The sequence below is a fragment of the Medicago sativa genome, chromosome 3 (genome assembly GCF_051527215.1).
Source record: "Medicago sativa cultivar Bolivia chromosome 3, Bolivia_mono, whole genome shotgun sequence".
Lineage (NCBI taxonomy): Eukaryota > Viridiplantae > Streptophyta > Magnoliopsida > Fabales > Fabaceae > Medicago > Medicago sativa.
In genome coordinates, this window is record NC_140751.1 from 59,485,890 (window position 1) to 59,513,041 (window position 27,152).

Below are 27,152 nucleotides of genomic sequence, written 5' to 3' on the forward strand. Positions count from 1 at the left end.
ACATTGTTGGATACATTGAACTGATTGTTACATGAAAATTTGCTGAAAATCTTAAGTTGTTGTGATCTGATTGGTGACTTTGAGAGCAAGTAACCATATGGCTTTTCTCTATAATTCGTTGTTTTGGATCTTTGGTTAGCTTTTGCATTAGCATTAGATTGATTGAGTGATTCTTACTTGAAAGTTTGTTAATATGGAGTTGATTAACTTTCTTGCATACATTGAGGTTATTCTTAGTTGAAAATTTGCTAAGCGTGTTACCTGAAGGCCTATTGGTTCATATGCTTATCGTTTTGACATTGTAATGAATTTGTGATATGCATTTTTGTTGTATCCGTTTTGCTGTATTTTTGTACAGAGTTCTCCATGTCTCGGGGATTTGGCTTTATCAAGGATCTGAAAAAGGACGTAGATGTTTGTAAAGTTGGCTTTAGAGTTCTTGACTTACGGACCGTCACTGCTAGCAATGGTCGTCAATATCTCGAACTTATAATCGGTGATGCAAAGGTTGGGGAAATTACCTCGGATTTGTCGAGTGGACATTTTTTATTGTTCCTTTTTGTTGTTTGATTTTGTTGATTTGAATTTAACTGTATCTTTTCTTTTTCTTTGTGAATTTAGGGTGACAGAGTTCATGCCATAACTCGACAGGCAGACTTTCAGCGTTTGAAGTCATTGATCGAAGAAAACCAGACTTATGTTTTGCACAATTGTCTTGTGTTCGATAATGATGTTTCGTTCAAGCCTATGGATTATCCCTTTAAGTTGGTATTTGGTGATGGTACAAAGGTCACAAGGAATGATAAGCTCACTGACATTCCTTCTCATGAGTTTAGATTTAAGTCATTTAAGGAGATTGGAGAAGGGGTATTTAAAACTTATGTTTTATATGGTATATTTTTGTTTCGTTATTGTTTAAATTTCTTCCTTTTTTTTTTGGATTATGACATTACTGATTATTTCCTAATTTTTTTAAGAAATCATTGGTGTCATTCATGAGATTGGTAAGACAACAGTGATTGGTGATGGAAAAAAACCTTGCACTAATATTGTGCTGAAGGATGAAAGGTATGACTTTCTGATTTTTTTATGTTACATTATAGACCTTTTTTTGCATTTGGTATTAATCTGAGAGTGTCCTTGATGATGTAGTGGAAATCTGATGGATGTAACCTTATGGGATAGATATTCTGTGGAACTGATGACATTTAGCGGAAAGATAGAGGGGCAGTTGCTTTGATACTAACTCACGCTCAATGCAAGCTTGCAGGTTAATATTTTGCACACTTGTAATTTTTGTTGTTTTTTCATGTGTGTCATTTTGTTTTTGTTCATTGTTTGGTTATTATTTTGTAGATAATGGTAAGCCAAATCTTTGCAACAATTGGTCGGGTTCAAAGTTGCTTATTAATTTGAAGCATCCAGTTTTTGAGGCGTTTAGAGCTAGGTAAGTTTCTTTTCTTATGTGAATGATGTTTCTAGCATCATGTGGTCAATAGTATTTAATTTGGTGGTTCTATTGCATTCATTTTGTTTTCAAGATGATGATTTTTTATTTTAAAGATTCCTAAATTATTGTTCTCTTGCACAAAAATGATGCCTTTGACAACTAACTCTTCTTTCGTCGAAATTATTGTCGTTGATTTTATTTATTTTTTTATGATGTTTTTTAATATTTTTTGTGTACTTTGTAGTCTTCAAGCTCAAGGTCATAGCTTTGGTCAGAGTTTATGTCAGGCTTCAACCTCTTCACAACGTTCTAACTATGATGAGTTTTCGAATCTCTCTACTGTTAAACCTATTGCTGAGTTTAGAGATTTCGTTAAGGTGAGTTTTATTTAAAGATGAATATATTTTTACACGTTTGATTAATTATACGTTTTTTTTAATTTCATTTTTTGATTTATGTTAGGATACCTTTTGTATTACTGTTGGGAAGACACTTAAGTTCAATCCTAATCAATATGGATGGTATTATGAAACCTGCACTAAATGTACCAAAGCTTCAAAGTCGGGTGGTGCGAGCTACAAATGCTCCTGTGGGGAGGAAGTTCAAGTTCCGCTGACTAGGTTGTCCATCTAAACTTCTTTATGATTAACCGATGATTTTTTGTTCAATGTATTTGAGTAATATTTATAAATGTATTTGTTCTACTAGGTATAAGGTGGTTGTGATAATGGTGTTTGATGGTCATAAGGCTGAATTTGTATTTTGGGACAAGGAATGCTTTCAGATTCTTGGTGTTGTTGCTGATGCTATTAGAAAGTCAATGCAAGAGGTTAATCTATTTGTATTATTTAGTTTTAGTTCTTCTTTTAATATTGTTTATAGGTGTTATAAATTTTGATGTTGTGTTTGTTTATGAAGGTTGGTGAGGATGATCCTAATATATATCCTGAAGTTCTAGACAAGTTGCTTGAGATTGAATTTGCGTTGCGTGTAAAGTATCAACCGTATTATCATCAGGCATCTGTGAATGTGTTTTCACGTGATGAAGCTGTTATTAAGAAAATTAAGGCTCATCTTCATTCTGATGAGATACGGCCGGAGGTGCAGAAGGTTAATGAGGTTCGTTGCGGTTGTCTTTTGTGTCATTCCATCTACAATTGTTCGGTCTATTTATTTATTTATTTATTTTGGGCTTATGTTTCGTTATTGACTGTATTGTTATAGAGTATTGTTCGCAATAATACAACCCTTCCATTTGATCCTAAAAAGATGAGTGCTTCTATTGAATGTTCGAGAGGTATTCATATTCCTCAATCAGTGAAAGTTGAGAACGTTGTTTCTTCTGCTGAATGTTTGAACTCAGATTCCACTCTCATGGTCTGTCAAATTTATTCTTTGAAATGATTTTAATCCATGCATAGAATAGCAAACAAATAGACGTGTAAGTTATTTAAATAAGGATAGGATGAGGTTTCTTAATGAGGGGGTGCTGAATTAAGAAGGTGCAAATATTACATCATAACTTCTATCAAAATATAGTTACTAAATCATCAGTTATGATAAAATGTGAGGTATCATAAATAAGAGATTAATTGTTGTATTCATGCATCAAAATAAAATTTCAATCAATTCATCCACTTTTTCTCTCAGATGTTCATCTTGTGATAACCTAAATTGATTATTTTGGTATCTTACTTCAATGTTGTGAATATGATATAAGGGTTGGTTTTTTTAGTGTTTTGTGATTTATGATAGCTATTTGGTTTGCATCAGGTTGGGAGCTGCAATGTTGCGAAATGTTTGTCTACTGGGAAATGTGAAGGGCATCCGGCCAAACGCATGAAGAAGGAGTGATCCGTTTTATCTTTGGCTTTCTTTTTGAAGATTTGCCACTGTATTTTGCAAAGTAGTTTGATCTATTGTCTATAATGGTTTTAAGTTTCGTGGAATGGCTGATCATTATGCAACATATATGGAATTTTTGGTGGTTTGTAATATATTAAGTCCCAACTTGCTACAGCTGACTTTGTATGATTACATAAGTTGCATGAGCTTAAGTTGGTTTCTTCTTGCGTGTCGATATCCTTGTAATTAGCTAACTACATCTAATACTAAACTCTTTGGATATCAGATTAAAATTGCTGGTATTTTATCAATACAAAGTGCAAAATTTGGATGAATTTTTTTTTGAGTTGATAGGAAAGATTTTTCATTTTCGTATCATTCTTATTCAAACGACATTGATTTCATTTTTTTTGGGACATATAAAAGGATTGCTCTCGATGATTCTAATATTTTTGAGTTGATAGGAGAGATTTTTCGAAAAGTTGAATTCGATTCAAGATTTTGGATACAATAATTATTATTGATTCTTTTGTAGTTTGTAGATTACTTGGTTTGCTTTAATTCTTTATGTGACCTCATTAATTGAAAAAACTATAATTTTTATCGTAGATTGATTTAAAAAATTTGTTTTTTTTTTGGTTTCTCAATCATTTATAGTGATATCTATGTATTCAATTTTTTGTGTTTGCTGAAATTCTGATTACTATCTTCTTTACTCTTTTTTTCGGTAGGAGGATCCATGGTTCACGAAATAGAAGTGAAGAGGTCGGAGGCAAAAAAAGGGGCGTGGTAGACCGAAGAGTGATATTGGTTTAGTGTCAAGAGCAATGAATTATGTTCAAATTGTCTCTCAATTTTCAGAATCCAATTAAGGTATCTCTTTATATAATTTATGCTAACAATGTAGGTTCAACTCTTTGATTTAAAAAATTTATGTTGATAATGCAGGTGGTCTGAAACGGAAACATCTGTGTGAGATTCAAACTGTAGAACATGATGAAATCAGAAGCGTAGACCATCTTCTGAAGAATGTTGATGGAAGTTGTTATGTTCCAAAGGCTTTAGAAAGTCGAGTGCAATCTCAATCTTATGCATTAAACGAGTCTCAAAGCAATAGTCAGCTTGAGATAGATCTGTCTTACATTACTCGCAATCAAAGTAATGTCTCGGAGACAAGAAAGGGTCCTGGTAGTCCTAAAGACAATATTCGTTCAGCGTCAAGAGCAATGGATTTTGAGCAAATTGTCTCTCAGTTCTCAGAATCCAATCAAGATAACTCATTGTATAATTTATGCTGATAGGTTAAGTTCAGGTCTCTCAATCAAACAATTTATGGTAATAATGCAGGTAGTCTGAAACGGAAACATTCGCGTGAGATTGAAGTTGCGGAGCATCATGAAAAGAGAAGCTCCAACCATCGTCTGAAAAATGTTAATGGAAGTTGTTCTGTTGAAGAGGCTTTGTCAACTCCAACACAATCTCAACCTTATGCATTTGATGAATCTCAAACCATTAGTCAACCTCAAAAAAAACTGATGGACAATTTTGGATGTCATGGTGATGTATCAAAGATGGTTATGCAAGATTCGGTTAGTGAACCTGTTTCTCAAGTCTTTTTGTCACAGATTGATAACGATCTTGAAAGTGAAGATGAAACTGATTCTGATTATAATCTATGGGAAATTTCAGGTAATCAAATGTTTGACCTTATTTATTGAAATCTACTTTGGTGTTTGAGATGATTTAATTAAAATTAAGATTTTGATTTTTTAGAGTCTAGCAGCAACTATGATTCTACCAGTGAAGATGATGATGGACACGTACAATTTGAGGAAAGACACGATTCTGAATCGTCTTATCGATGTAAGATACTATTTAAACATCTACTTCATCAAATTTTAAAAAATTACGATTAATTAATGAATCATTATTTTTGTGATATGTAGCGAGCTATGTAGATCTTGGAGATCCTTTACATGAGTGCGGTTATTATGGAGCATGTTTGTGGTATAACGAACGACTTGTGAAAAGCAAACACTCTCAAAATCGAAAGTTTTATTTGTGTTGTCGTAAGGGAAAAGTTCAGCAGCCAACATTGCCAGAACCTCCTGAGTTTTTGAGGCATTTGTTGTTTGATTATGAAACTCCGGAGAGTAAAAATTTTCTTAGTCAGATTAGACGTATAACATGATGTTTGCATTCACATCACCTGGAGCTAAATTTGATTCCAGTTTTAATAATGGAAAAGGACCCCCTACAGTTAGAATTCAAGGTCAATTTTGTCATAGGATTGGCAGCATGTTGGCAAAAAATGGAGAGCCTCCTAGGTTTGGTCAGCTTTACATCTATGACACAGAAAATGAAATACAAAATCGAATTCAAGGTGTAAGCTAATATTAGGATTTATTTGAAATTTAGTTGCAGCCAAATACATTGTTAGTGTATGTTCTAATATTTGCAAATATTTATGCATTCTTTGCAGAAACAACAGAAATATTGATCCTACAATTGTTGAAAATTTATAAAAGATGTTGTATGAGAAAAACACTCTTGCAAAGTGTTTCAAGATGGCAAGGGAAAGATTAAATTCTGATGTACATGTTCCTGACCTTAAACTTAGGTTAATATCGGATAGGAAAACGGATGGTTGAATTTACAATCTTCCAACTGTATCCGAAGTTGCTGCATTAATTGTAGGAGATGTTGGTGATGCTGAAGAAAGGGATATTATTATTCAAGCTCAAGGTGGTCAATTGCAAAGGATTGATGAATTTCATGCTAGCTATCTTGCTTATCAGTATCCATTACTTTTCCCGTACGGAGAAGATGGATATAGACCTAATATTGCGCACAGAGAAACTGAACAAGGTGATGATGTTATGGATGTCAACAAACATAATAGGTTAACAATTAGAGAGTGGCTTGCATATAGAATTCATATGAGGTTATTTGAGGCCAAAACATTGTTATCCTCAAGGAGGGTGTTTCTAGAATTTTTGGTGGATGGTTTCACAATGTTGGGGGCAGAAAAATTGAGTTGGCTTAGGAAGAATCAAAGAAAGCTTAGAGTTTCGAAATACAAGAATCTTAATGACGAAGGTCAGCAGAATAATGTTTTGAGATCAACCAAAGAAAAAAGATATGTTTTGTCGTCCACTTATGTTGGAGGCCGCCGATTTATGGATCAACTTTACTTTGATGGAGTGGCTATATGCAGCAAAGTTGGGTTTCCCGATCTTTTCATTACCTTTACATGTAACCCCAAATGGCCAGAGATCGTAAGATTGCTGACTCCTTTGCGTCAAAGAGCACACGATTGGCCCGACATTGTGGCAAGGATCTTTAAGATGAAATTTGATCAACTGATGTCGGATTTGACAAAGAAGGCAATATTGGGAAAAGTCTTGGCATGTAAGATTTCTCTAACTTTATTACTTTTATTGTTTTATCCTTTTCTTAATTATATTTTTATCTCAATAGTTCCATTTTTTTTCAACAGATATATATACAATTGAGTTTCAAAAAAAGAGGATTACCTCATGCGAATATTCTACTTTTCTTTCATCCTTCAAACAAGTATCCTACTTCAGATGGTATCGACCGAATCATTTCTGCAGAAATACCTGATCCTGTAAAAGAACTAGACTTGTACAACTTGGTTAAGGCACACATGGTTCATGGTCCATGTGGTTTAGCAAATGGAAACTCACCTTGCATGAGAGATGGGAAATGCTCTAAATACTATCCTAAGAAATTCCAGTCAGTGACAATTGTTGATCAGGAAGGATTCCCTATTTACAGAAGAAGAAAAAATGGTCGTGCTATAGAGAAGGCATGTATTCTTCTTAACAATTCACATGTTGTTCCACATAATCCAACTATGCTTCTCAAGTATCAGGCTCACATCAATATGGAATGGTGCAATCAAAGTTCCTTAATTAAATATTTGTTTAAGTATATTAATAAGGGTTCAGATAGGATTGGTGCTATGATTGAGCCAGTTGAAGACCAGACCTCATCTTCTTAACATACCAGATTAGATGAAATAAAAGAATATCTTACTTGCAGATATCTTTCAGCAAGTGAGGCATGTTGGAGAATATTTTCTTATTCAATACATGGTAGAAAGCCTGCTGTGGAGAGGTTATTCTTTCACGATGAGGGTGAAAATTGTGTTTACTATAAAGATCATGAGCAAATTGGTGATGTTTTGCTTAGGGCGAGTGTAACTGAATCAATGTTCACTTCTTGGATGGAGGCAAATAAGTTGTACCCTGAAGTAAGATTATTAACCTATGTAAAATTTGTTTCTACGTTTGTTTATGTAAAAAAAAAAGATTGTGGAAACCTCAGGAAAAAAGGCTACACAATTGGAAGACTTGTGTGGGTGCCTCAAAGTGCTGGAGAGTCATATTATCTAAGAATGATATTGACTGTTGCTAAGGGACCAAGATGCTATAAGGATCTGAAATTTGTTAAAGGAGTTCAATATCTTACTTTCCAAGAAGTGTGTTTTGCCTTGGGATTTTTAGAAGATGATAGGGAATTCATCGAAGCAATAAAAGAAGCATCTATATGAGGTTCAGGTTATTTTTTAAGAAAACTTTTTGTGTGTATGCTATTGTCTGGATCAATGGATAGGCCTAATCATGTATGGGAAAAGTCATGGAGATTGCTTTGTGATGGCATTCTTTATAATCAAAGGAAATTGTTGCGAAACCGAGGTACAATTTTCAAATAAATTTCAGTTCATCCATGTTAGTTTATCATTGCATTCATTTATTCATGTAGTGGTATTTTATTGCAGATTTATTGTTGACGGATGAAGAATTGCAAAATTTAACCCTCACTGAGATTGAAAAGCATTTGCAATCCAACAGAAGAAGCTTAAGACAGTTCAAATGCATGCCATATCCAAGTGGTTATGTTCCTGATTTTTTGGGAAATAGATTGATATACGATGAAAAAAATTATAATCCTATTATCCAAAAACAAGTTTTTGAGCAATTGTTTGGATCTCTTACAGGTTAGAATGATATCTATCTTATTTGGATTTATTTAAAAAAAAAAATCAAACTAATACAGAATTAATTTTTGTGTTTTCTGTTTTTATGTTAGATGAACAAAAAAAATTTATAATAAAATCATGGAAGCAGCGACAAATGAAAAAGGTGGAGTCTTTTTCCTCTATGGTTATGGAGGAACTAGTAAAACATATATGTGGAATACTCTGGCTGCAACTTTAAGGTCCAGAAGAGATATTGTTCTCAATGTTGCAACAAGTGGTATTGCTGCCTTATTACAACTAGGTGGGAGGACTGCGCATTCAAGACTCAAAATTCTTGTTCCTACACTTCAATCATCAATCTCTGACATAGAAAAAGGAACTGAATTGGCTGAACTTTTGAAGCAAACAAAGTTAATTATATGGGATGAAGCTCCAATGGCGCATAATTTTTGTTTTGAGGCTTTAGATAAATCATTGAAGGATATTATGAGTGTAAGAGGAAAACCTTCAAAACTTATCTTTGGGGGAAAAACTGTAGTATTTAAAGGTGATTTTAGACAAATACTACCAGTAGTGCCAGGAGGAAATAGATTTGATATCATCCATTCTACAATAAATGCCTCATATATTTGGAACCACTGCCAGGTATTGAAATTAACAAAAAACATGCGTCTTTTGAATGGTCAGGCAGAAAGTTCAGAGGATACAAAAAGATTTTCTGAATGGATTTTGAAGGTTGGAGATGGAAAATTGGGTGAAGGAAATGATGGTTACAATGATATTGAGATTCCAAATGAACTTTTAATATCAAATTTTACAGATCCTATTGAAGCAATTGTACAAAGCACATATCCAAATTTGTTGGAAAATTTTCAAGACGGAGATTTCTTGAGAAATAGGGCCATATTAGCATCAACCATTCAGGTTGTTGATGATATCAACAATTACATTTTGAATCTTATTCCAGGTAATTCACTTATTCATATTTTTTTTCCAAAAAATAATATGATAAATCAATACTTATGTCTCATTCGTTACACATGAGAGGAAAAGGAATATTTCAGTTCCGTTCAATAGATCGCAGCAAAGAAATTCAGATTCAATAGATCGCAGCAAAGAAAATGAAAATGATGCCTATGAGCAGGTAACACCAGAATTTCTTAATTGTCATAAGACATATGGACTACCTAATCATTCTATAAAACTCAAAGTTGGGACACCGATAATGTTGTTGAGGAATTTAGATCAAGCTGAAGGTTTGTGCAATGGAACTCGATTAACAATCACAAGGCTTGCAAATCATGTTATTGAAGCGAAAATTATAACTGGAAATAATATTGGAAATCAAGTATACATTTCGAGAATGTCAATATCACCTTCAAAATCGCCCTGGCCATTCAAACTTATGCGAAGGCAATTTCCAATTGTTGTATCTTTTGCAATGACAATTAACAAATCGCAAGGCCAGTCCTTGGATCATGTTGGTTTATACTTGCCTAAAGATGTATTCAGCCATGGACAATTATATGTTGCTTTATCTAGAGTCAAAAGCAAGGAAGGTCTAAAAATACTAATACATGATAAATCAAAAAAGAGACTATCTAATATAACAAATGTTGTGTTTAGAGAAGTACTTCGAAATGTAAACTGAGGTTAGCATCTAATCAGTAGATATTTAATTCTAAATATTTTATTTTACATTGTTATTACATGATAAATATCATTTTCTAATACAATTATCTTTCCATAACTTAGTTATGCAGGACACACAGTGAGCAGTTGCCACCTCTTTTTGTTTTAAAGATGGAAGAATTCAAAGGATGATCCTCTCATATTTTGGCTAATTGGTGCACTTGCTGCCTCTGCTTTGTTTGGCCTTATGCTTGAAACTGCTAATTGCAACTTTACCTTTGGATGCTTTAACATTAGGCATTAATCAAAGAATCGTTGAAAAATTGAAGTATCAATATCACATGCTATATTTCAGGTTGATCTCTAAGAGTTGAATATACTTTTCTGATTTAGCACACACAGCAAGTAACAAGATAGTTAGGACTGAAATTTTAGATGTTGCAAGTACACTTAAACTGCATATTTAAGTAATGTGTAAATATTTTGTTTAACTTGAACATATCTCATTATTACTGAATTACATACACCTTATTGTTATGCATCTGTTTACATGTGTACTTTAGTTTAACGTGTAAAATGTACATCGAATTCTTCATCTACTGTTAATTGTGAATTGAGTTTGCATCAAACTCACTTTTACAAAAAATTGCAGAAGCATCTAGGAAAGGCTTTGTTGGTCAGGATGAGATGCAGTAGAATTTCTATCAAATTCAACCAGAAAATTCAAAATCCGCAATATCGCAGCCGCATTTGACTTCTATATTAGAGCTCAAAAAAATCTGTAATATTTTCCTTTGATGCATTAAGATAGTCTCTTGCAGATATTTTGATAAGATATAGGCCATATTGACTGAATGTTATCTATGATAGATTTTCTATATAAAAATTAATCCAAACTAGATTGGATAAACTTCTCAACAAACAATTAAGGATAAGGAAATCCTTGTGTATGTGTGTAAGCCAATTTTCATAGCTGTTTGGTACAAAGTTTCATGGTAATGAATGACCATTGTAAGACATGATGTATCCTACAGAATTCATGTGATCTGTGTAGGTAAATTTGAGGTAACACGACTGCCACCAACAAGCCAATGCATGTAATTTGAAAAACAGTAGCACAATAACATCAATCAAATATCTTACTATTCAACATGTTTATATCTCATTATAAATAACGAGGTCCTGTAGAGAATACTCATCCCATTCTTTCATTATATACCAAAAATCAAAACAATTTCTCTAACATTGCTGCATATAGAATTGTCATTAGAAGACCAATACTAGGCATTTTTGAAGTTGTTCATGTACCGGGAAAGGTAATAATACATATAATTATTTCTTTAATTAATAATATCCATGTTTTTGAAGTTATTCACGCGCTAGGAAAGATAATAATATATATAACGACAAATTTTAGATAATATTTTAGTGTGAAAAAAAAAGGAATATATTGAATTCATTATCATATCCTTTTAAAAATGGTTGTATATGTTTTGTTAAAGATAAAATTACTCTATATCTTCTTGCTAACAACATTTCTTCAATTAAGGACTACGATGAAATTAATCCTAAATTTCTAGAGGATTTTGAGGAAGAACTCGGAGAAACCTAGAACATTCTTGACCATTCAGGGAACTCTCACAACTTAACTTTCAATGAGAACTATGCATATCAATTGATAACAGAAGGATGGAGTGAGTTAAAAGAATTTTACAACCTAAACAGTCTTAGACAAATTTTCCTCAACTATCTTGGAAGGAATCGATTTCTATTGGTTCTGCGAAGTACATACATGGGTTTTCATCGCCTGCCAAGAAATTTTTTTTATGCCCTACTTTATGCCAAAAAACACAAAAATACCATACTTTTTCGGAAAATTGCAGAAATACCCTACTTTTTCAGGTGTCTCTGGTACCACTCCACTTGGGGTTGCGGGGTACTCTAAAAAGTGACGAAATTTTTGTCCTTATTGTACCCCTCTACTTGGAGTTGCGGGGTACTTTCTTTTTTTTATTTTGAATTTTTTTTATACTCCGCAACCTTGATTTGCGTCCTATATATTGGTTTTTTAAAAAATAATTTAAATTCCCCTCTACTTGGAGTAGAGTGGTATAATAAAGACAAAAAAAAATTGAAGCATAGTTTTACGTATTAGCATGCATAAAAAGAAAATAATAATAACTTAATTTTAAAAAAACTAATTAAAATTATATAACAAATAAAATACCATAAAATCTACAATTATTATAAATGCCCTGCTGTCCCACACCCTCGTCTTCGACGATGTCTTCCGCGATTTACTTGAGGGTCATGTTGGTCTTCGTCATTGATATTTGTAGTTGATTGTATCTGACTACCATAACCCAACGACAACGACATATCGTGTTCCCTTGTTGGCCATCCCATATCCAGAAATTGTTCATTGGAGTTCAACGAAGCCGGATAGAAGTGAGATAGTAGGTTTGTTGGTGTTGGTGGGTGGTTGTAGTTTTGGTTGGTGTACATTGGGTATTGTGGGTTGTTGTAGGGGGGTAATTGGTGTTGGACGGTCCAGCTTGGTTTGGGTCATTATAGGAGAAGTAGTAGCTGTTGGATGTGCTAGCTTGGTTTGGGTCATTGTAACCATGGTTTGGCATTGAATTTTGTTGGTAAGTTGACTGATAATGGGGCCCATATGCATTTCTCGGGGAGGTATATGGTGGTGGTTGGATGATATTTTGTTGGGGGGTGTCGAGAAATTCATACATTACAAAACCATGAATGTTTTGTGTTGTATGCTGTTAGGATTGATGATCTTGTAGTTGAGAAAAAATGTCTTGATCCCAAAAATCATCATGAATTGGTGTTTGGTTGTTGTGAATTTCAGGTTCATGTTCCGGCTCTTCTTCGTATGGATCTAAATCTGATAGTTTTGTGTCAATTGAAATCCTTAGACGTGGGTTACATGTGGTTGTCAACCACTCAATATACGCATCAGTTGGGGTGAGTGATCTTGGCCGCATGCATGGTAAAGTATAACGCCGTCGGTTGTCCCAATGTTCGCTCTCTTGTGGAAAGCGAAAACCATTTGATTCGTTCCACGTCTTGAACCGTTTGTCCAACATATGGAATTGCCGCATGTCTTATGGGGCCCTTGGTATTTCTTGTGGCAAACCAAATTGGAGCTTGACCCTATCAGTTGGATGTCATTCAACTTTGTCAAAACATATAAGGTAAGTTGTTGCAGTCCAATCCCAATAGTCTTCAGGCAAATTGTGTGATACTTTCTTGTATGGTCTCCATTTAAACTGGCACAAGAGAGAAGTTTTAGGGTAAGGTTAACAATTTTGATATATATATATATATATATATATATATATATATATATATATTCTTCAAAAAATATATATATATATATATATATATATATATATATATATATAAACTCATAATTCAAAAATCAATGATATATTACATGATTTTCTAGTATGTCATCAAACTTTTTCTGTAAGATATAGTGTCATGGCTTGGATTCTCGTAGTATCTTGAACCTACACCTGTCCATCTAACAAATGATATAAACAAATTAGTAGCTAATTTATAAAATAATAATATTAATAAGAAGCGAAAATATGTGAGGGAATTAATAAAAAAAATGAAGTGACCAAGCTTACTTTAACTTTTTTTGTCTTCATTATACCACTCTACTCCAAGTAGAGGGGTATTTAAATTTTTTTTTTTAAAAAACCAATATATAGGACGCAAGTCAAGCTTGCGGGGTATAAAAAAAATTCAAAAAAAATAAGAAAGTACCCTGCAACTCCAACTAGAGGGGTACAATAAGGACAAAAATTTCGTCACTTTTTAGGGTACCCCGCAACTCCAACTGGAGTGGTACCAGAGACACCTGAAAAAGTATGGTATTTCTGCAATTTTCCGAAAAAGTAGGGTATTTTTGTGTTTTTTGGCATAAAGTAGGGTAGGAAAAAAAAATCGCCTGCCAACTTTCCATAGCCTTAGCACCAACGAAGAAGCGGTATTCTTCGAGATCACCTTGGATGAACTTGATTTTGCCGAACCACATCAATTAGTTGAGTATATGCTTCAAACTATTAGTAAATCTCATCTCTTTATTTCTATTCTTTGAATTAATCTTTTAACCAAATATATATGTATATTATCTACCATATGTAGATGGTTACGCAAGACTTCAAGGAATTTCTATGGGAATATGACTTGGACCACCTCATCCTTTGCAGAAAACTACACAATTCAAGAACAATGTGTGAAGTTAGATTTCAACAGGATGAAAATATTGTCATGGGAACACTCCAACGGGGCTGTGAGTCTTTTTCCATTGAAAACGAATTTGAACCTAGTGACATAATAAGGTTCAAGTTTTTTGATGGAGTTACTAGCCACTATGTTCATGTTTTCAAAATAAACAATTAGGTTGTCTATTTCGAACCAATTCGCAGTGTTTCTCTTTTCTGTATGCTCAAATTTAATGAATAAAAGAATCTCTTTAATTTTATATTACTGCAAGGAAAGAACAAAACCATAACTGGTAAAAAAAATCTATTCTCGGCAAATGAAAACAAAAAAGCGTTTCTTCACCCAAAAACGTGAAAGAAAAACGAACCATTCCCGTCACTCACAGACTAGAGCCTTTGAAAAGGAGCAGAACATATACAGATAAAACAATCAGAAAAGATTTCATAAGAATCGGATGACCACCAAATGAGAAAAACCGGCTATGTGTTCACGACATAATTAATAAATAAAAGTAGTTAATATTGTAATTTAAAATCAAAAACGACATTTAACTAAAGGAATTAATTGCAATTTACTTAATATGCTATGTAAAAATTATAATTTTGAATACAGAATTATTCTTAAAATAAATATATATGTAATTCATTATTCTTAATCAATAAAATTAATTTATTATTCATATGACATGAGATCTAATTGCAAAATTTTAATTAACTACTCATGCCTAATTAATTAGTAAAAACTAACATAAAAATCAATTTAGAAACGAAAAAAAAAGGTTTAGGATTTGTTGAAGACCCAACAGACAAGGCCATCATATTGATCTGGACAACAAAGGATTGAACAATAACTGTTGAATACTAAAACGCATTCTCTGGTAAAGAAAGAAAAGGCAAAGAAGCATTCTTCACCAAACAACACGAGACAAAAACGACACATTTCCATCTCTCTCAAACAAGGACCACGTCCTCCCAATGACAACCAATCAAACCAGGTACAAATTCGAATTTTAACTTCTATCTCAAGAAATTAAAAACTATCTCTGTTTGCATGCAAGCCAAAAAAACTATTTCTTAGGTTACAACTATGCTAATTTATATGATTTTGATCCTAAAATAATCGTATAACTTTGATTTTGGGTATTACATAAATCAATTTTTAAGTCCTTGATATGAATTCGAATTTAGGGTTTGATGATTAAGTTTATATTTATTCTATAAAATTATACGTATTTGAATATTAGATTAGGCCTTAATTTATAGGTTAAAGCTTTCGACTTTGAATCTGGTCCAAAATACAAGCACCGAGAGAAGGAAGGTGTCATAGATATGCCTATGTGTTTCTTTCACAGATAGTGCACTATCTTTATAATTTCATGTGCTGCACAATTCTTAATTGGTTTCGTTCTACTTGCACGAGCTAGCTACACCAGTCATATATGATCTCACTTCAAACAAATTCTTTCTAGATTAAAGTCTAGAAGATGCAATAACCCAATTAATTTGATGACTATATGACTGACTGGAAATAGACTATGTTGTCCCTCTATTTTTCTCTTATTTTGAACAGCTTTGGATACATCATTAAGGTAAGACAAAAGGTGTTGGATGTTGCTGATTTTGTTTTCGCATGACCGCTTAAAAGAGAAAAATGAATTATGCTTAGATGCACATAAGATAATCCAATAAATATTCTTCATATATGACTGAATGGTAGTAGTTAATAAATTATTATAGGTTCATTATCTTATTTTTGGTTTCAATCTGGTCATAATGTGGTCTCTCTTTACATTCATTATGGAAGTGATTATCGTACAAATTATTTGTTGTTAAGTTACTATATGTAATTTATAAGAACCAAAATTCTTTGTTTGTTTCTTTTCAGGAGATTCAAACAAATGCATTCCACAATATTGCCCCACTGCTTTGAATCAACTGTTTATCCATACCAGGTACTCGATAGAATTTCCAATTAAATCAGTTTTTTGTTTTAAAAAAAGGATCTGTAATGTTTGTGATGCTCTTCTGATATATCTCTAATTGAATATCTATTTGGTACAGAAATTTGTTTTCTTTTTCATGGAATGTAGCCGAAGTTCATGATACAAAAAGCAGTAACTGAAAAAAGCATAATTGAAAGGTTTCATGATGCACAATTCGTTTTAAAAGATTTTTTAAAATCTAAGAACAGATACCAGATTTGATATGAACAAATGCACAAATGACTAACTATATTACTCCTTTAACATCTTGCTATGCAAAATGCATATACATACTATGATTTGATAGATCAAATTTGATGATTTCTGGTTCTGCTATTTATAGTTCTCCTATACATGATAAAAATTAAAATGAACAATAATTTATTGGTTAATATTGCTAGAAATAAACTTGATCTTTGGAAATAAACTCCTTTATACATTCTACTTCCTTCTAATCATTATATTCTAAAATATTTATATATCTGTGAACAATTTCAGACGAAGATTCATGTCTGTCATGAATTCTTCAAACGTTACTTCAACAAGTTAAAGAAACATCCTTATGCATGGCTCATAGACCAAAATGAAAAAAGTGTAAGAGTAAGGTTTGGACAATCAAAAAAACAAAATTTTATCACGTCCAATAGAGATATTGCAGCAGCATTCCAATGGAACAAACCAACCAAGGTTAAGCTCGAATTTACCAGTAAATTCAACAGGTTCATGATAGCTGTGGTGAATGACAACAACGCTCCTTCTGAAGAGATAACTGTTAAGCAAGAGGTCATTGAAATTGACTCAGATTCAGAAGACATTGAAGACTATTACGACCCAGATATGTATCACTTTGCAAAAAAAGTAACTAAGCCTTGGGAAAAGAAACAAAAATCTCAAATGATGGTAAGTAACACCTACACCACCACTTTAATATTTAATCTTTCTAAGCGTAGTCATTAACTAAATCATGTTACTATTCTATTTCTAGCACTTCACCAATATGATCTCAATCAATGTACTTCCGGACACACGGCACACCATTACATTAGTGAATTGGAGTACCTAAAAACAATATGAGTGCAAACTTTTCACTTCAAACAGGGGTCCAAATGAAAAATATTTAGGAGAGGATTGGAACAAATTTCTGAAGGACAACAAATTGCGTCAAGGGGATACGCTGTTCTTCGATCTGCAAGACCCTCCAGAGTCATTATTTGTTGAGATTGTCCGAAACAATATTGCAAACTAGATTGGCAAGCACATCATACGAAATGCTTCTGTTTTGTTCTAGATATCTATCATGCCTTAAACAATGGCATTATATTTTCAGTTTTGCTAGCATTTACAAATCAAGTGACAGATTCTTATGTGCCTGTAAAATGAAATATGTTGATGCACTCTGTCCACTGAATGCAATTGATTATAATTATGGTTTTGTCTATTTCAAATTAATTAGATCGAATATTTATTAGATAAACATAAGAAATGTTTAACATTACATTAAAGATAGGAGTACAATTTCATTAATTTAATTTCGCATTGTACCCTTATTCTTACAATATATTGTTAGCTATCTCTACATACACTCAATAGGCTCCACATGCAACATGCATGATTCAATCATATAAACAAATATCAGACTAGATCCAACTGCAAATTTCTTTGAGGTAATGTACTCAAACCAACCGTCACCAATGTACCTTAAAGTTTCATTTCTTGGATCGGTCACAATAGCACATTCATATAACGTTTCCGTTTCTTCATCTACTAGAGTTAAGCTGGTGTGATTATTCAGAATTAGTTGCTCAGAAACATTTTTTGGAAAATGCTGCAAAAAAATTAACCATATACATTCAACATTATCAATGACTATATAGAAAAATATAAATAAATTGGTGTAGAACTAAAAATAAAGATTACCATAACAGTTGTACCATCAATACACCTTTGAGCTAACTTATGAGTCCAAGAAATGAATTTCATCTCAATATTATTTTACTATCACTTGGTGGAGATGCACATTATACCTCATTCAAAGGTCTTTAAATAGATACTAGAGAGATTAAAAAAAAAGTAGTAGTATAACTATAGAGAATAATTCATATTAATATTAATATTAATATTAATTTATATAATTAATTGATTTGTAAAATCATATATGTATTCCCTAACTTTCTTGTCTCTCCACCTGGATAACATGCACAAGGGCTTTTTGTTTATCAATTAATGTCATTGATCATGTTATTTTGATAGCAATCACGTGACACTGCAAACATTCAAATTATTTCTTCCAATATTATTACCTTACATGCATAAATGCATACATCTGTTGCTGAGGGAAAGAAATATATTACATTACATGTGGCACGTGTAACAGCCTAGGAATACGGGATCAATTATTTTGTATAGTGTGTAGAGACTATCAGATAAAAAATTCACGTGACACCATAAACAACAAAATTATCCCTTGCAATATCATCACAAAAAATACTAACTTATATCCTCAAAGTATAAAATAATAGATCAAATATAGAAACCATTTATTATAATGTGTGCATTAGATCTAACCTTCAACTTCTTAATGAATTGGTTACACATAATTTTAAATAATATTTCATTTTTTTTTATGTTTCTTAACATGTGTTCGTAAATCACAAATTAGCACTACCATATTATTAATGGTCTCAAAAAAGTTTAAGATAGGACAAAACCTATTTAATTTTATTATTTTTTTAAAGTAATTTTAATATCGTTTAATCATCACAACTTTACAAATATTTTTATTCAAACTATCATTTAAAGACATCTTTTGATTACTCCATTAATGCTATTTAAAAAAAAATATTAAGGTATTATTAAAATAGCAATCTATGTTATGTAGTTTGCATGTGCAACAACGTGTAGCTTGCACACATTTGTTGCTAGGAGAAAGAAACACATTAACTTGCATGTTGCACAAGTAGCCACTTAAAATTGCATGATTCCTACAATTTTTACTTTTTACTATCACTTATATAACCATATCACAGTATAAATATACATTCAAATGCCTTAACAAATTTCACCAAGCCTTTAGAAACTTAAACATTAATTGCTAGGCCATTAACATTCATCACTATGTCTATCAAACTTTTGCTCCAAAAGGATCCAATTCATACTTTTTCAGCTATTCGTTTGACATTTCAGGTTTGATTCTACTTAATGTTATATTATATTTTATGTTAACACATTGTATCTATAATTCATTTACGTTAATAGTCACATGCAGAAGTTGATCCTGCTTTCATAGAAAAATTTCATTACACAATCTGTGATCCTTGGGCAATTATGAATGAGGAAGGGGGAGTTAATCCATTAAAGTTTAATGAAAGTTTAATTAATCCTACTTTATCCGATGGATGGACTCAACTAAAAGAATTTCATGGTTTTCTGGATAATGTTGAAGTCATTTTTGGATACTATGATCGAAATCTATTTGGTGTGATCATGTTCAGAGAACTCAGTTGTTGTACCGAATTTTCAAGTTTTCATAGTCGAAGTTTGAAAGAAAACGAAACTAAGTTTTTTGACATTAAACTTACTCCAAATGACTTCACCAGTGAAATATTGGTTAAATTCTCAAAACTATTTTTCTTTACTATCACATTTTTTTTAACATTCATCATTATTAATTACTATTTTCAAATTTACAGACTTTGCCCATGACTTTGGAAGATTTGTAAAAGATCATCATTTGAAAACAATTAGACTCTGCTATGACAATGACCAGAACCACTTCTTCCAATTTTTTACATAGAATAATGTCAATTTTACTACCAACTTGGGACTTAGGTGGAAGGATATTTACAAGGCAAACCACTACATACCTGGGCAAACTATTAGATTCAAATTCAACATTTCAGACACCAAAATGTGTCACGTCTTCCCTTCTTGCATTTTAGTATTCAGATGATTATCATGTAATATAATAAATAATCTTTATGTTTTCCTATTCTGCACTTTAATTTTGTAGTATTTTGGACATGTTGCTACATCAATATTGCTACTAAATATTGTAATAACTTAATGTTTCTATTAATGTATCATTCGATGCTTTTATTACATAATTTACTACATAAGAATAAGCTATGATTTGATATTGATACCGCATTTTTCTAATATCATTTTTCAGGAAACAACAAATAATAGCAAATTATAAAGAAAGTAGCAATTAGAAATTTTGAAATTTTATCCACAATGTAATCTAACTAAGCCCAATAGATAGGCCCATATCATTAACCTTGCAAACAAAGAACAAATCAGCAACTGTTGAGATCAAAAACCTCACTCTGAACAAAGAGGTAGAAAACAACCCTTCAACATAAAGGAAAGCAAAGCAAAACTGAATTATTTCGATCACAAACGACCATCATTTCAGTCCGGTTTTGATCTTCGTTCTGTTGGGTTTCCTTCTCCTTCGTTCGATTCCTTCTTCATCAGGTACAAGGGCTATGCATGTTCTTTTTTTGTGAGATTTTTATCATTTGTGTGTGATTTTGTTCTGTTTTTTTTTTTTGTTGAATGTTTTCCTATCTTTGCATTTCATCACAATTTCAGATTCTTTCTCAGTGCACACAAAATTTTTGTGAAATTGACTAAAATTGTTAATGTATTTGCATGTCGAATTTCTGCCATATTTTGTTCACGCACAGCTACACGCATCTGCAATATGAAATTCACAACACATTCACAATTAGGTTTTAGAGCAAATCGCTTCTTCAAAAAAAAGTTTTAGAGCAAATCAATTCAACATGAGTATTCAAGGGTGGCTCTAAGGGTGTGTTAGAGGTGTGGTAGCACAAAACTCCAATTGGTGGCACCAATTCATTTCTTTTCTTGCTAAAATTTGACAAGGATAAAAGTATTTCACAAGCTTGCATGCAATTGATATTTTTATACTAATATTGTTAAACTTTCACTCCAGGTTAAAACATAGAATGAATAGCTTTTTACACATCTTTTATGTAGGTTATCTGTATATCATAATATATAAATATTTTTTTGAAATTGGACTCAAAGTATGATGTTTGTGTTTTTGTCAAAATTGTGTCGTAATTTGATGTTGTGGTTTTCACTGATTATTGTGCTAAACTATAGTTTTAGAGAGAGTAAGGTTGACAATCATACTCTTGGTTCTAAATTGGAGTCTGCAATCACAATTGTGGCTGAAATAGAATGGCTTTAGAACTTAGAAGTCTATGCAACAACATCGAAACAACAATTCTGACTGCATCAACCACATATTACCGCAACCTCAATTTAAAGCAATGATGTTATGAAAGAATTGAAATTAATTGATTAAGTTATATACCTTTTACCATAATCCATCTGACGTTAAGATTAAAAAGTCATGATTAGATTCAATTTTGAGAACTTTGGTCTCAGGTTCTGCTATTACATATCGTTTCATGTGTCTATCATCAATGCTCCTTGAAACAGCAAGAGATCCTTGGATTCTCCTTTGGGATACATTCAATTGATTCTTAGATTAAAATTTCCATTGGAAGCTATGCTACATGAATGTATATGTTTTCAAGTTTAGTTGCAGAGCAAATTTCTAAAGATAGATTAACCTTGTGACATACATTCAACTGTTTGTTGATTTGCTGCCTTTATTGATATTGTCATGATTCAGTGATAATTTTGCATTTGTGATTTGTCTTAGGTGAAAAACTTTGAGATACATTCAATAATTCCCATGTCTGTTACTTAAAATTACGACGAACAAAATCCTATTCAAAATAATTTTACTCAAACTTTATAATTGAAAATGATTTTCTTCAAAAATTTAAATTTGATTTTATTCCATTTGTTGGTATCATGATTTTGTATAGTTATGGTTAACAATGTTGTTGCAAGTGACCTCTTTAGAACCTTCGCTATTGCAGACGAGAAAGACTTCATTTCCTTTCACAATGATATAGTTATAAACATACTTTATAATTGAAAATAATTTTCTTCAAAAATTTAAATTTGATTTTATTTCATTTGTTGGTATCATGATTTTGTATAGTTATGGTTAACAATGTTGTTGCAAGTGACCTCTTTAGAACCTTCGCTATTGCAGATGAGAAAGACTTCATTTCCTTTCACAATGATATAGTTATAAACATTTGAATAAGGTTTTGTTAATTTATGCAAAAATTTTGATAAAATTAAGAATTATAAACTAAAAAGGTATTAAATTTCAGACCTGCAACATCCGTGCACATGCACCACCATATATGTTTAGAAGCTCCACATAAACATCAAATTTGATTTTGTATGTTAGGATTTTCGAAAGTTTTGTCAGAAATGACTAATCGAGAAGACGAAGATTTCCTTTCTCACTCTGTGACTGGTATGACAAAAAATTCAATCCTTTTTCAACCTATGCAGGAAAATTGTTTCATCGTTTCGTCTAACATATATTCTTCTTTTTTATATGACCATTCATTCCAGGTACACAGGATCAGATAGAGAGGACTGTCAATTCGATGGACAAGAGATATAGAACCTATATCATTGATTTTGAAATCGAATCTGTTGGTGATCTTATACTTTTAAATTATTATTATTTTTGTGAAAGTAAAACCACATTAATATTGTAAATTCACAATTTGTCATTCATTGCAGGGTATTGTCATGCTGCCAATCTCCTTTGGTAATGACCATAACAATGAAATTGATGACTATGTGATGCTAATGGATAATAACCACAATTCTTTTGAAATAAAAGTCGATAGAATGGCTGGATGCATTGTTCTAACGACAGGTTGTGGTGCCCTGCGTGATTTTTATAGCATGAGCACTGGAGTGTGGATAACTTTGGTCTACATGGGACTCGGAAAATTTTGCATAAAAAAAAAAATTAAATCATAGACTGGGAAGAACATGGTTATTCCTATTTATGATCCTCCGATGAGATTTGAGATTGACAGGAATGTCAATCATGGAGCTTTATTTCATGGTCTTCGTGAATCAGTTCATCAGCTTTCATATCGACATAACTCAAATAATTTATGCATCTATTATGAAAAGTTACTACATCATGTCGATATCAACTCAGGATTTCTGGTAAGACATTATATTGACATTAATTTCAAATTCAATACTACATATTTTTTTAGGATATACTTAGCTAATAATTTCATTTCTTCATATTAAAGATGTTGGAACCCTCTATGTTCCGCGAACAATGTTTGGAAAGGAAGAACGCTGATTTAACACTGATAGATGACAATGGCAATAAATGGAAGTGTAGAGTGATTGTTGGAACTTTAACTCAGGGTAACTGGAGGATAGGTGGCCATTGGAAAACAATGATTGATGCACGCAACATTAAGCACGGATCATACATGATCATAGGTGCACCGATGCCTGGAATTGTTAACACTGCATTCTTTAGCATTAAACATCTATGAAGAATTTAATTAAGTTTGTGAAGCACGAGTTTGTAACTATTTTGATTAAAGTTTGAGTAATCACAAACTAGTCATCATCATCACTGTGTATACTTTGTAGGCATTATATTAATTAAGTTTAATTTGAACTAAAATTGATTTTATACTATTTACTTGATTTCTAAGAATGTTGTTAACAATGTTATTTAATTTACTTAATGGATTAATAATGTTTTTAATCATAGTCATAAATATTATGCACCTTGTTAACAATAGTGTTTAATTTGAGTAACCATGATTTCTAAGAATGATGTGAACAATGATGTTTAATTTACTCAATTGATTAATAATGTGTTTAATTGGAATCATATATATTACCAATCTTATTGAATTTGGTAATCATGATTTCTAAAAATGTTGTTAACAATGTTGTTTAATTTACTCAATGTATTAATAATGTTATAAATTAGAGTCATAAATGTTATGCACCTTGTTAACACTAGTGTTTAATTTGAGTAATCATAATTTCTAAGAATCTTGTTAGCAATGATGTTTAATTAGAGTCATAGATATTACGCACCGTATTTTATTAGTTGGTTTCGTTTCAATTATATATTTGAAAAGACAGAGAAAGCGTATATTATGAAATAGAATAAAGGACATGAGCTCAATTATATAGATTAAAAACATTGTTACAGAAATGAGCATAATAATCAACTAACCTTTATAGATTAAAATCTTATATGAAAATGATAGTGAATAATTAAATTTCAATTCCCAAAATATATAAACCACATGTTATTAATACTACTAATACCATGCATAACCAGATACATTTTACTATTGATATAAATCACACGTTGTTACTTAATACTACAAATATCATGCATAGCCCCACCCGATTTACTACTAGTTTAAATCACATGTTATTAGTACTATTAATACCATGCATACCCCTACAGAGTTAATTAGAACATAGTTGTTCAAATTTGTAATTGATTGTGTTGTCCGTTATAACTTAAAAATGAGGTTAAAATTGCGATAGAATCTCGCTATATGTTTATTCATTTTATTTTGCAGTTTAATTTGTATCAAAATGGATGATATATCTGGTCCAACAGATTTCTCGATGTATTATGCTCTAAAAACGATTAAAAAGATAATTGGTCACTATACATTCAAAATTTCAATGTATGAAATACACAACTCCCAAAATAAAACTTCTCAACGACACTTGTTATTATCTCACTTATTTTAAACATCTTTAAGAAAATTCTAACAATTTTTTACATCATTGTAATTATTATTACACAAAGGAGGGGTAACTTACCTGGTGGATTTAAAAGATTAAATGAATTAACGAGTCAAAAGTCTTGTATTTGAATCCCGACTAAAAAGAAAATACAAACATAATAATAATTAATATACTAACATTTGATTTGTTATTAAAAGAAAAACAGATTCGAACTTCAACCAACTGAACAATTATTAATTAAGAATTTAATTAATATGCAGTGTCAGTGTACAATTGTTTTAGACATACTCCCCACCATTCTTGTTATAAGAAGATAATCCAAACAAAAAATATTAAAACAAAAACAATCATTAATTGTTGTTACTTTTCAATATCTTTACAAACCCACCCTCATAAAAATTTATAACGTATTACATATATCCACTAAAACTGGTTGAATACACATATATTGTTAAAACACTCCTAAAAAAGATTTGTAATGTAAGTTAAATCTTATATACATTTTGTACACCCAAAAAAATCTTATACACATTTATTATACTACACTTATATGTTAGCAAGTGATATCTAAAAGGTGATTAAATGCACCTTAAATATACATGTCGATAAAATACTCATTCGTTAAAATTAGTAACAGGTGTGTTTTAGCAACTCGATATGTGTTTTGCATACACTGTTTAAAAAAATTGGGTCATTTCCCGTGTGCAACACCTTCATCTCAGCTTATATTCTTTTTCTTTGTTTTTAAAACACCCAATTTCATTAAACTTTAAACATCCAATAGAGAAAAGACTACACACATGAACTAGCCAAGGAAAAGCAATAAACCAATACAAATACTTCCTAAGGCTACTACACGCCAAACCCTATAGAGGATTCAAAAACGCCTGCCATGAAAACACACGCACAAACACCCACATGCTTATGTATATATTTTTACCAATAAATGGTTACCTGATGCTCTTGTGGTGGTCTTGGAGACCCATAAGGTCCTCCCCTGTATGGCAACGATGCCTCTGAAACACAACCATGCACGATCTGCCAAGAAAAAACATCAACGAGTCTCCTTCCCTTTTTTTTCGTTCTTCATCTAGCACTAAGTAGTCAAAGGGATCTTGGGTGGAGAGTTCCAACTCCTGACCACTTTCTTTGTGATACAAAAACTCAATCGCAGCAATAGGAGGGAAAAGGTAGCAATTTCTTTAAAAAATGTAAACTTCAATTAGCATTGTGAACAACTATCATAATAAAAATAAATAATAAATAAAACTAAATACTTAATACTAGCGATTCTATTACTTGACTCCTAACTTAGCCTAAATAATCGATATCTCTCACATCTATATTGTTAGCCACCATCAAATACAATACCCGTGAGGAGTCTCCTTTGCACTGACGACGTTAGAATAAGGGAGATCTTCACCCTTGGTCGTTTTGTGACGGAGAGGCAGCACCAACAGCTAAAGGAAATATTTGAGTTTTTGGACAAGGGTTTATGTTAGTGCTATTCCTAAATGCTTGTTATAAGCTGCATTCATATCCTATACACATAGAGGTCTTGCACGAATATGCCTATAGAATGATCGCTACTCGACGCAATGTTAAACCAGACATAAACCTATTATCTCAAAGATATAATAATATGTTTCTGGATCATTTGTTTAAGAGTGGTTTTTGCACTGAGGCTGTTGATTACTTTCTAAAGATGTCTTCTCATAATCTTGTATCATGGAATAATTATATCAAAGGAATGGCTTTCTTTGGGATGATGGATGGATGTTTCAGCGCGTTTTTTACAATGGATGTTAAACCAGACTCGGTCACTTTACTTGCCATGTTGGCAGCCTGTTCCCACAAAGGAAATGTGGACGAAGGGATGACCTTTTTTAATGAAATGGAAAGTGTAAACAATAATGTTCAGGATATAAAACATTACGGGGCGGTAGTTGACATTCTTGTGAGACGCGGCTTAGTTCATGAAGCGTTTAAGTTTGTTGTTGAACGAATGAAGGGTGAAGTTAAGCCATATAAGTATTAGTGAAGGTTAGAATGGTCTTGTACATACACTTGACCAATATTAGAACTTGACAGAAGAATTTTTTGGTTACACATTTTATCGTTTCTATTTTGGTCGTTATTTCACCCTCATATTCTTTGTTAGATATATTTTTTTTATCAGATATAATTACTAATTAGTTTAAGGTGCACAATTAAAAGAACTTTTTGGAGGTATGGAAGAATAAATTTGCAATTCCACGTTGTATCCTAAGTTGAAATACGAGATACAAGTTCAAATAGTTGTCGCAACA

At 31.9% G+C, this 27,152-nt stretch overlaps 3 protein-coding genes and 3 pseudogenes across 4 annotated transcripts; 5 read left to right on the forward strand and 1 right to left on the reverse strand.

Moving 5' to 3' along the window:
• The first annotated feature begins 362 nt into the window (after positions 1-362).
• Positions 363-1,163, forward strand: LOC146938693 (uncharacterized). Its single transcript, XM_085749674.1, has 4 exons — positions 363-507; positions 622-892; positions 978-1,068; positions 1,136-1,163. Exons 1-4 carry the CDS (start codon positions 367-369, stop codon positions 1,161-1,163), a joined length of 531 nt encoding a protein of 176 aa, XP_085605800.1. The 5' UTR covers positions 363-366.
• Positions 1,164-1,171: 8 nt separating this feature from the next.
• LOC146938694 (uncharacterized) lies at positions 1,172-3,392 on the forward strand (annotated as a pseudogene). Its single transcript, XR_015033399.1, has 8 exons — positions 1,172-1,270; positions 1,357-1,447; positions 1,695-1,827; positions 1,913-2,070; positions 2,159-2,279; positions 2,369-2,569; positions 2,675-2,827; positions 3,224-3,392. The product of XR_015033399.1 is annotated as an uncharacterized LOC146938694 (transcript).
• Positions 3,393-3,398: 6 nt separating this feature from the next.
• LOC146938695 (uncharacterized) lies at positions 3,399-7,874 on the forward strand (annotated as a pseudogene).
• A 4,237-nt stretch (positions 7,875-12,111) lies between these two features.
• On the reverse strand, positions 12,112-13,054 carry LOC146938696 (uncharacterized; annotated as a pseudogene).
• Positions 13,055-22,500: 9,446 nt separating this feature from the next.
• LOC146938697 (uncharacterized) lies at positions 22,501-23,609 on the forward strand. The gene is made up of 5 exons (XM_085749675.1): positions 22,501-22,546; positions 22,648-22,730; positions 22,822-23,003; positions 23,127-23,262; positions 23,355-23,609. The coding sequence occupies exons 1-5, from the start codon at positions 22,501-22,503 to the stop codon at positions 23,607-23,609; spliced, it is 702 nt and encodes a 233-aa protein (XP_085605801.1).
• A 2,813-nt stretch (positions 23,610-26,422) lies between these two features.
• LOC146938698 (pentatricopeptide repeat-containing protein At3g29230-like) lies at positions 26,423-26,881 on the forward strand. The gene has a single exon (XM_085749676.1). It carries the CDS (start codon positions 26,423-26,425, stop codon positions 26,879-26,881), a length of 459 nt encoding a protein of 152 aa, XP_085605802.1.
• The last annotated feature ends 271 nt before the right edge of the window (positions 26,882-27,152 follow it).

Coding starts and splice junctions, on each gene's coding strand:
- LOC146938693 (XM_085749674.1), top strand. CDS start 367: ATGTCTCGGGGATTTGGCTTTATCAAGGATCTGAAAAAGGACGTAGAT. Junction 893..977: donor TAAAACTTATGTTTTATATG/GTATATTTTTGT, acceptor AATTTTTTTAAG/AAATCATTGGTGTCATTCAT. Junction 1,069..1,135: donor ATTGTGCTGAAGGATGAAAG/GTATGACTTTCT, acceptor TTAATCTGAGAG/TGTCCTTGATGATGTAGTGG.
- LOC146938697 (XM_085749675.1), top strand. CDS start 22,501: ATGACTAATCGAGAAGACGAAGATTTCCTTTCTCACTCTGTGACTG. Junction 22,547..22,647: donor CCTTTCTCACTCTGTGACTG/GTATGACAAAAA, acceptor CATTCATTCCAG/GTACACAGGATCAGATAGAG. Junction 23,004..23,126: donor TATAGCATGAGCACTGGAGT/GTGGATAACTTT, acceptor TGAGATTGACAG/GAATGTCAATCATGGAGCTT.
- LOC146938698 (XM_085749676.1), top strand. CDS start 26,423: ATGATCGCTACTCGACGCAATGTTAAACCAGACATAAACCTATTATCT.